Source organism: Syngnathus scovelli, chromosome 11 (genome assembly GCF_024217435.2).
Source record: "Syngnathus scovelli strain Florida chromosome 11, RoL_Ssco_1.2, whole genome shotgun sequence".
In the NCBI taxonomy this organism is placed as follows: domain Eukaryota; kingdom Metazoa; phylum Chordata; class Actinopteri; order Syngnathiformes; family Syngnathidae; genus Syngnathus; species Syngnathus scovelli.
Window position 1 is genome coordinate 7,460,045 of NC_090857.1, and position 9,468 is coordinate 7,469,512.

Consider the following 9,468-nt stretch of genomic DNA (forward strand, 5'->3'; position numbering starts at 1 on the left):
AGTAGCTGCAGAGGAAAATTAAGTAAATAAATAAATTCCCAGTCATTGCAAATGAATGAGTGACAAAATTAAAATTAAAAGCTCTTTATTTGTCATTCATGATATTGAGCAATTGCCATATAAAACATTAGCGGAAGCCTCCCAGTGTTAATTGAATTCCACAATCTGCACCTTTCACTGATCATTTTTATGACACATTCCTATAATCCGAGATTCTTTGAAAGAATGAAAAGTGTAAATTTGAATATTTCCTATGTTTTAAGTAACACAAGTGGACGTCTCTTCATTAATCTCAGCACCGTTTTCCCCTCCTATCGACGCACATAATCAATTCAGCAGTCCAGAACAGAGGTGAAATGTTGGCAAGACATGCCGGACCTTCATGAAAATATTTAAATTACATTTCCCTTTATTAGTTAGCAGTTTATTTGCCACAAATAAAAGATTAAGCACCAACTTAACTTGCCACTATGACCAATCCATCCATCCAATTTTGCGAATTCCAGAGAACAAATCTGTATCAATTTGACACAGTCAAGCAATGGTCCGATGAAATCTATTCTTCATCGTCACTGATGTTGACCTTCACCCTGTGCCAGGCGTTACTCAGCACCCCTCTCAGGTTCCAGATGGGAGCGACCGTGTCAGGCTGCATGTTGTAACTGTTGTCCACGGCCTTGCAGACGATGTCTAGCTGGTGGGCGTCCGGGGGAAGAGGGGCCGTGAGCTCCCACAGCTTCCAGGCCCAGGCTCTCCCCAGCGGCGAAGGCTCCGGAGTTTTCTCGTCGTCGCCGCTCCTCAGCCGGGCCACCTGCCACGTCTTCCCCCCATCGAGGGACACGTCCACCCGGACCACTTCACGTCCTCCGCCGCTCCACGCATAGCCCTTGACCGTCACCTCTTCGCCGGCGCGGGGCACCACAGCGCCGTCGGCCGGCACGGTGATGGCCGACTGGATGGGCAGCTCTTGGATGGCCGGCGCCGATTTGAAGTCGACGGTGTCCCAGTCGGTAGTGGGCGAGAAGCCCTTGTAGTCGTTCTGCTGCCAGTGGCTGCCGCTCTCCTCGGCGCTCACCGTGATCTTGGACAGCCACTTGACGTTGCGGGCGCCCACCGTTCCGGGCACCACCACCCGCACCGGGAAGCCGTGGTCGGCCGGAAGAGGCTCGCCGTTCATCTCGTACGCCAACAGCACGTCGCCTTCTTCGCTCGTCGCCTTGTTTACGGGGATGGACGCGCCGTATGTTGTCCCCGTCACGTCTTTGTCCAGCCCCTCGAACTGCACATGGCGAGCCCACCGCGCCGCGTCCGGACCGTATCCGGCCGCCAGCAGGACGTCGCAAAGGCGGGCGCCGGCCCACGTGGCGTTGCTGATGGCCGAGATGCCCCAGTTCAATCCCTTTACCTGCTTGACCTTGTTCATCTCGGAGCGCCGGTTGCCTGCGCATTGCAGCGTAGCCGTGACAGTGTGCTTGGGGAAGCGCTTCTTTAAGTCCTCCAAAGACAACTTGAGAACTCCTCCGGGAAGCCCGTCCACTTGCAGTTCATATGACGCCGGGTCCACCTGCGGAACGGGCAGGTGGTTCCTCTTAAAGAAGATGGCGGAGGGCGTGATGTAGTTGTCCGAGAGGAGTTCGGGAGGGGGCTCGGCGTTAAAGGGCTTCAAGCTGTTGACGCGTAGCACGGGATGTCGCTCGGGGTCAGACGAGTACGGATCCAAGGACGGCGCGCTTTGCTGCTTCTTCTGATCCTCCGCTCGTAAATCACCAACCTTGAAGAGGCAAACAAAAATTTAACCGAAACTCATCTCCATGCTGGTGTGTGTTTCCTCACACCTTATATTCCGAGAGGATTTCCAACACGTGCTCCTGGTTGTGCACGGCATAAAGAGCCCAAAAGGGTTCGAGGGCCCCGCCTGCCGCCAGCAGGATTTTATCCCCGCCAGGGTGCATGGTGACAAACTCGGTAATGTCATAGACGCTGCCTTTGAAGGTGACCCAGACGCCATCTTTCAGCGTGCGGTGCTTGGTGACCTCTTCTTGACTGAAGATGGGAAGGTCGGAGGTCTGCTCTTTGATCTGAACGCTAACGACGTCGGTGTGCTCCGCCTGCACGGCACAGATAACAACACCATAATAAAAAAAATGCTATCAGTCAGAAAGCGCAGGCTTTCAAGCCAGCTAAAGTTTACTTTAAAATAACATAACGACATCGTCTGTACTGAATCATGTCTCATCAGTTAGGGAGTCATCCACACTATCCAAACTGCAATGCAAGCCAAAGTGGGAAATGAAAGTGGGAGTTAAAACTAACAAATGTGCTGAGTCGGGTTTCTGCTGCACTGTTTGCACGGCGTGGGTGCGGCAGCCGACGACACTAAACTCAACTTACTTGGAGTTCATGCTAACAAAAGGACTAACAGTGCGGCATTGATACAAGAAGTGCGTTTTCCACAGATCACCTTTAACAATTGGACCCCTATTTGTGATAATATCCAATTATTTCACATTGAGCAAAAAAGTGCATCCAGCAGACCTTGTGATGGCGGAAGCCATACGCCAGAACAGCTCCTGTCCCGGCTAGGAGACCCACTAAGGCTTGTCTCCAGCTTGGACTGTGTCCACCTTGCTCCCATCTCTGGTCTTTGTTGTGGCTGCTGCTGCCCACGAAACGAACCGCACACCATGCTGCAGCAGCAGGCGCTTGGGGTCTATGAAAATGGAGGGAATCTCATTAAGGCACTAATTAAATAGAAGAGCTGGGCTGCACATACCTGGGAGATGCGAGTGAGCCAAATCGTGTTAGAGCTTGACAACGTCTAAGTAGCAGCATTGCATTGATGGTCTGTGGGAAGATCACGTTGAGATTCTGTCAAAGTGTGATATGAAAATTGACATGTATTTGACCCAACTCTGCAGACCTCAGAGCCCTACCAGGTTTTACTCAAGTAACATTTTAACCAATTGTACACCATCACATTGAGGAACATTAAGCTTGCTACTGTTTTTTTATTGTATTATAGCGATCAGTTAAATCAAGCTGCCTTGCTCCCATTTTTAGTTTTTATTCTTAAAAACAAACAAAAACAATGTGTAGATGAGCAAAGGCTGTGTCATTAAACTGCTGAGGTTTTATTTTAAAAGACGTGACTTCATATCTTTCGCGTCTCACAGAAGCAGTAACGCAAGATGAGTTATAAACAAACATGTGCGGACATTGACTTTATGATTCTCATCCTGTTTAAATGTGCTCTCACTCTAAGGCTTGTATAGTGTACTACATTCTTGTTAAAAAGCCAAAGTCCACTTAAACGCTATACCTCCTGAAACAACCAATCAGCAGAGACCTTTAAAAAGGAGCTCTACTAACAGTAATGTGGTGTAAACAAACTGATCATGCAGGTATTTATATATTTAATACTCTAAAACAACAACAACAAAACATCTTGCAATGCCAGACTTAAACGATACAAAACTGTCCATTTCACACGGATACCATAAAATGCACATTGCATTGCATTTGTAATCTCTTATCAACTTCTTCAGTAGTTTGTGAGATTACTATCAAGTTTACAGACTGTCCCTGCAGCTTGAACTGATAAAACAGCTAATAAAATACAATCTCAAAGCCCATTAGTGGAACGTAAGAACGTACAAAGATTTTGTTACAGTACTATTTATTCTGGTACCTGTATTTTGAGTGTTTATTTTTATGCAAACTCTGGTAAATTTAACTTCAGCCATTTCCAGAGGTGCGTGACGTCACTGGACAACTACGTAAAGAGTCAAACTAACCCTAACCAGGGAACATTGACAAAAGGTTTAGGCAAAAAATCTGGAACTCTTATTTAAGTTGAATCGGTACTTGCACTTTTCCTTCTTAAATAATCTTTTTAAGGGTGTGCGGATCAGTTTTATTCTGCATCGGTAAAGTCCTGTAACCTGGTGACTCATCTGCAATAATATCTGCTTGAGCCAGTTGAGCTTAAATGGTATAAAACTCGTGTTAAAAAAAAAAAAAAAAAGACACACGGATGGCTACAACTTAATCTGACATTGAAACGCGATTGGGGCACTAAACAGAAAGTTAAATAGACTAAATAAAATGCAACGATGGCCTCGAGTAAACCTTAAATGTCATTTACCCACGTTCCTGTGGTTTATTCACACACAAATGAAGAAGTAGGCAAACGCTACCATTTCTGAATTAATATTGTAACTTGAACGTCACGTGAAAGCGATCTACTCATGTTTTATTAAATTTATGTCGATAATATATGAACAGATTGAGTTTGTTCGTATGGAACAAGTTGTGCAAGATCTCCTCACGGCTAACTTTGCTAACAGTTAGCAAGCTTTGCCACTGATGATCAGGGCGCACGAATGCATCTAACTGTGAATATTTATCCACGTAAAGGTCCTGATAGGATATTTCACGCGATAAATTGATAAATAAAGAATAAAATAACTCACATATGCGCTGTCAGACGCCCGCTTGAGTGATACTGCTGTGCTCCTGCCACGGATGCATACCGAGCACACATGTGATGTGAACTCAGCAGCAGGCTAGCGGCAGATAAAGTGGCAAACACACGTTCAAGCTAACAGATATCGCGTTGTATTAAAAAACGAAGCAAAATGTTCTTATGGAAATGACCCAAAACATACTTTTTGGTCTCGTGCACATTTTAACATGTCGTGTTTATCAAGCATTCAGCAGGAAAGTTATTTTACAGTATACTGTTAATTACTGCGAGTATATAGCATTATGCTCTAATTCTAGTCAAATGCATTGCATATAAACGTAAAAATTAATGTAATCAATAAAAAAATTGCACCTAAATTATGTTAACGAGCAGCTCCTAAAAATTAAATGCAAATGCATTGAATAAAAGTAAACTATAACTGGGGGATTTATTAAGTAATAATGTGGCATACCACTAGAGGACGCTCTGCGCTATATGTGCACTTGAATAATGAATGATTCCATCAAACTGTTCCCAAACTTAGATGTTAAATAGAACACTTTCAGTTTGGAAATATCTATCACTGAGCACCAAATTAGGTATTTATCTAAGGGTATCCTTTATTAAATGATAAACATTTGTTTATCATTGCACACCACTGCACATGTGGTTAAGAGAGATAAAACTATTGGTAACACCTCTTGATACTATTTGTACACTCAAATAGTATTGCCGCCATCGTGACGCTATTCCCATAAACACGCTTTTTATACTTTGGAGAACTTTCCATTCTGGTCGATGCAGACTTTGCATAAAAACGGATATTACCATTCAGTGGATATTCTTAGATTCTGTCTGGAAATGACATAATGCATTTCTATTTTCAATTTTAGATGATAATGTATAAAAAAAAAGATGACAATATGACAAATATATCAAGGAAATATGCTTAATGCAGGAATTTAGATGTTTTGGTTTTATGTCAGCTGCTGAGTTAATGAAAAGCTATGTGTGTCAAAGTCTGCACAGAGAATGACATCTGTGTGTGTACAGCTGTTTATTAATGTGGAAAAGATTCACTACACATTTAAATAAAATAATTTGGAAAGTGGAAAAATTGCTCCACAACGACAGAGTCTACAGCACACCACAGAAACCGTCCATTGACCAGCTTGTGAAATGCAAGTCCGAAGAACTTCTATGTACAGAACGGAGTGGAGCATTCACTGTTGTGTCATCTTGGCTGCTTCAGCTTTGATGAGGGAGATGAGTTCCAGGTTTATTAAAAACACAAAGCGAAGTCCTGCGATCTGTAGAAAGAGATGTAGCGCCACAATTTTGTGACTATATTGACCTATTTCAAAATCATGAACTGTATAACTATCCCACGTACCTCCACAACTGAGTTATTGTTTAGTTTCCACTTGTTGCCCGACAGGACCGGTCTTCCGTCGATGTAGATGGGTCGTCTGCCCTCATTGGCGATGAAGAAATCCCCGTTATTCTTCAGTTTAATAATTCCTAGGAACATCAAATGTCATTTTAACCTCACGCTTCGGGCTTTGAATTTCCTCCTTCCAATTTGATCACCTTGTTTCCTTGATATTTTCCAGGCGGGCCCCTCTAGTGACAGATCCACATCGATCTGTTTGTCTTTGGTTGCGCGGCCCAGTGTAATCTGAGTGAGGATAAATTGCTTACAACTTGATCTGCTCTTAAAGGTAAACCAGTGGAACCGTGTCCGACCTACCTCTCGTGATCTCATGAGGTAGCGTACCATTCTTCCTCTGAGAGCTGCCAGCGTCTGGTTGTCAAAGTCAGGCATGCTTACCCCTGTCACACACAGTTGCAGTTTCGCTCAGTAAAATGAATAAATAAATAAGCATCGTCCTTATCGTATTTAGTTGATCGTATTTCATGTGTTGGGAATTACTGAGCAGACCTGGGACCTCGGAATCATCCCCGTTCAAATCAAGAAAAAAGACGTCATGTCTACCTGTGATGCTATCCACAAGGACCTGCCAGCGGGGCAACTCTTGCTCCAATTGCCTGATCTCCCTTTTTTGGTGACGATCGGTTATCATCAGCTCTGGAAAGGGAGAGCCAATTTGTAATGTTTTCAATCTGGACAATGAATGATGCAAAATTTCTTACCGTGTTCCAATATTTCATCTCTACTCTCCCTGCATGTGACGAAAAGATGACAAATGGATCAGAAGTGTAAAGTTATGGATTAAAAAAAAAAAAAAAATTCCAGGAGGCCGTTTTGCTTAGGCCCTAATAAATAAATAAATATTATTATTGGGTTTTCATTTTGCAGCAAACTTTGAAAATGAACACCCCAATGAAAACAAAAGCATGCCTTACTTTAACTTGATCTCATCAACAATCTGCTCAGCATCGGAGAAGTTCAGAACTTGGTCGCCCTTTGGGAGTGGCTGGACTGCAACACAAGGCACTTATTAACCACTCTGCAGTCAATTATTTTTTTTCTAATTAGAATTCAAGTTTGCATCACAACCAATTGTGATAACGTCAGTGTTTGACATTGACAGAGTTCAATTTGATAAAAGCAGTGAATGCAACTCCAGCAATAATCATTCAAGAAAAGTCAAATCTATTAATTTTATCCGTTTACCGGGAGGACACTGAAGAAATAATATTTGCTGTGGGCTCACCGCTCTGGTCGTCCAGCAGGTAGTACTGCTTCAGAAGCTGCCAGTGAACCAGTAGACTTTTGGGGGTTCGCGACTGGTGAAAAACACTTGGGTGTTTACTCAGAAGATCCTGGAATGTGTCTAACTTGGGCTGACTCGTCTGTGTGATGACAATCAAAGACACTCTGTGATTCTGATAAAATGTCCCAATGGCGAGACAATCGTAGAAGAACCCCGAGTACTGACCGAACCGATCTTGGCCAGTAGAACTTCCTCAGCTTGGCTGAAGAGAGCTTTGCTTTGTATTGCCGCTACGGCTTCTGGATGAAGCTGCCGCATCGCCTGCCACGCGAGTCTGAGCAGCCACGAACACAGGGAGGAAAGTCAAAGGTCAAAGTGTCAACACAGTGGGAGGAGGATGTGATAAACGTCTTACTTTGAGATGACGGGATCGTAGAGCAGCGAGTACCACCGCTCCTTGATTTCCCGTAAAGTGAAACGACAACTGAACTTGACCCCCAAATGAACTGATGTGAGGTCCGTTGTCTGTGGGATATGAACACGTGATCACATCATTACATCTGCACAATCAAATTCAATTTATTTTTCGAGACTAATTCGATCTAAATTAGCCTCCCCTATTTACTCAAAAAACATCATCATTGGAATTGGTAAACAACACTATACTTCTTGAAAGCAAAATAAAGGTACCTAAATAATGATTCTAAATTAACGCATTGCCTGTAAATGTAAATTGTACGTACATACTCCAAAGTTTCAAACTCACCTGCAGCACTGCATTAATGAGCAGCAGGTCATCTGTAGGCTTCCAGCGACCTAAATCTTTTGTGATGTGTAGCGGCTGTTTACTTTTCTTCATTCTTTTGCTTATCGGCGTAGGGTGCATCAGCATTGTGAGAGGCGCTGTTAAAGACGGTCCTGATTTTGCCATCTGACAAAAGACCATGAGCAATTTCAATGTCTTTTCAAGCAAAATAAAACTTAAACATTTGTTTTCCCACTGTGATATTTTTTTTTATTTCTGTTACCTTCTTTTTCTCGCTGGAAGAAGGCTCACTACCTGAGCAGCGTAAAGGCTCCATAAGAGGTGGACCTTTAACACGACTTGATGACTTGACAAGGCTGCTTTCCACCAGCTCATCGTCAAACTTCTTCCTTTTTATTGATCTGTGGATGAGTAACATATGGACATGTTTATTTATCCCCAACAGAATATGAGGAGCAAGCTCAAATTAGACAATCGATTGAATGGAACCTCGATGAACTTCTGCGTTTAGGAACACCGCTGCCAAACGCTTGCGTCGCCGTCCTTTTCACATCTTTGATTACGGGAGATTCTTCGTCTTCTGAGCGGCTGTGTGAACCTGCTACCGCCATCGACGCACCAGGCTCAACCGCTTGCATCTGCGCAAACACATTAAAAGACAAAGATGACATGTTCATCTTATAAACTTTTAACGGCTGGACATGACTAAATAAGTTTTGTATAATTTAATGTATGAGTGCAAATTGAGTATTAAAAAATGTAAACATCCACACCTTTCAATAATACTTACATTAAGTCCCCCCTCAGAAAAAAATTGTAAAAGCACTTTACCTGCAATTATTTCCCCCAAAACCTAGCAATTATCAGCGTAAAAAAAATCCCAACAATTAGGCGAAAAGATCACATGTATAATCACTTCAGAACATTATAAAACCAGTTAGATACGGCTTTTAGACAATTTATTGCAGGCGATGCTACTTCCTTTGCAGCTAGTATTTTTGTTTACATGTGAGCGTTAGCCACAGGGCCGAACCACCGAACAAAGCACCGTAACGTCGGCTCGGACAATCAACGTAAAAGAATAGTCAAATAAATCTTACTTGCTTAATTTGATGCAATACATTGGCTTTAATCTCCTATTCAGTATTTGCTGAGCTAAATCAACATTCCAATGTGAGCTAAAGTTAGCCTGTTTATTAGCAAGCTAATGTTAGCGAGGTGCGCGTTCCCGTAACTCACCGTTCCTTCGCTGGTTTATTGCAGTACTAAATTAAGTATTTGACCGCGTGTATATTGTTTAGTGAAGTGTACCGAATCAAAACAGTGTCAACATAGCTAGATCGGAAGAAAATACAGTTAGCATAAAGCTCGTTGTTGTGGTCATGTTTTCTTCTTCTTGTGAGGAAGCGGCGAGGTTTGTTAACATGTTTACGGCGCAATACCGCCGTCTTGTGGACTGGAGAGACAGCAGTAAGTAAGTGAGTAACTAAATAAATAGATTGTTATTATAGACAACACCTATTTCAACAACCAAACAGTATGACAAGACATTTTAAACT

The 9,468-nt window shown here is 42.9% G+C and overlaps 2 protein-coding genes across 2 annotated transcripts; both read right to left on the reverse strand.

The window, feature by feature from the left end:
- Nucleotides 1-68: 68 nt before the first annotated feature.
- suox (sulfite oxidase) lies at nt 69-4,610 on the reverse strand. The gene is made up of 5 exons (XM_049732681.1): nt 4,473-4,610; nt 2,774-2,844; nt 2,536-2,710; nt 1,836-2,108; nt 69-1,771 (listed from the first exon to the last, which is right to left on the reverse strand). Exons 2-5 carry the CDS (start codon nt 2,830-2,832, stop codon nt 557-559), a joined length of 1,722 nt encoding a protein of 573 aa, XP_049588638.1. The 5' UTR covers nt 2,833-2,844; nt 4,473-4,610; the 3' UTR covers nt 69-556.
- An 897-nt stretch (nt 4,611-5,507) lies between these two features.
- mcrs1 (microspherule protein 1) lies at nt 5,508-9,339 on the reverse strand. The gene is made up of 14 exons (XM_049732686.2): nt 9,149-9,339; nt 8,399-8,547; nt 8,172-8,310; nt 7,910-8,074; nt 7,559-7,668; nt 7,369-7,477; nt 7,144-7,282; nt 6,833-6,908; nt 6,620-6,648; nt 6,462-6,554; nt 6,216-6,298; nt 6,056-6,143; nt 5,859-5,986; nt 5,508-5,775 (listed from the first exon to the last, which is right to left on the reverse strand). Exons 2-14 carry the CDS (start codon nt 8,545-8,547, stop codon nt 5,689-5,691), a joined length of 1,395 nt encoding a protein of 464 aa, XP_049588643.1. The 5' UTR covers nt 9,149-9,339; the 3' UTR covers nt 5,508-5,688.
- Between the last annotated feature and the right edge of the window lie 129 nt (nt 9,340-9,468).

Excerpts from the sequence above, each read along its gene's own strand:
- suox (XM_049732681.1), bottom strand. The coding sequence starts at position 2,832 with ATGCTGCTACTTAGACGTTGTCAAGCTCTAACACGATTTGGCTCACTC. Across the intron at positions 2,711-2,773 it reads GGCTCACTCGCATCTCCCAG|ACCCCAAGCGCCTGCTGCTG; the intron begins GTATGTGCAGCC and ends CCATTTTCATAG. Across the intron at positions 2,109-2,535 it reads ATGGCTTCCGCCATCACAAG|GCGGAGCACACCGACGTCGT; the intron begins GTCTGCTGGATG and ends TGTGCCGTGCAG.
- mcrs1 (XM_049732686.2), bottom strand. The coding sequence starts at position 8,547 with ATGCAAGCGGTTGAGCCTGGTGCGTCGATGGCGGTAGCAGGTTCACAC. Across the intron at positions 6,299-6,461 it reads CCTTGTGGATAGCATCACAG|GGGTAAGCATGCCTGACTTT; the intron begins GTAGACATGACG and ends TGTGTGTGACAG. Across the intron at positions 6,144-6,215 it reads ACCTCATGAGATCACGAGAG|ATTACACTGGGCCGCGCAAC; the intron begins GTAGGTCGGACA and ends ATCCTCACTCAG.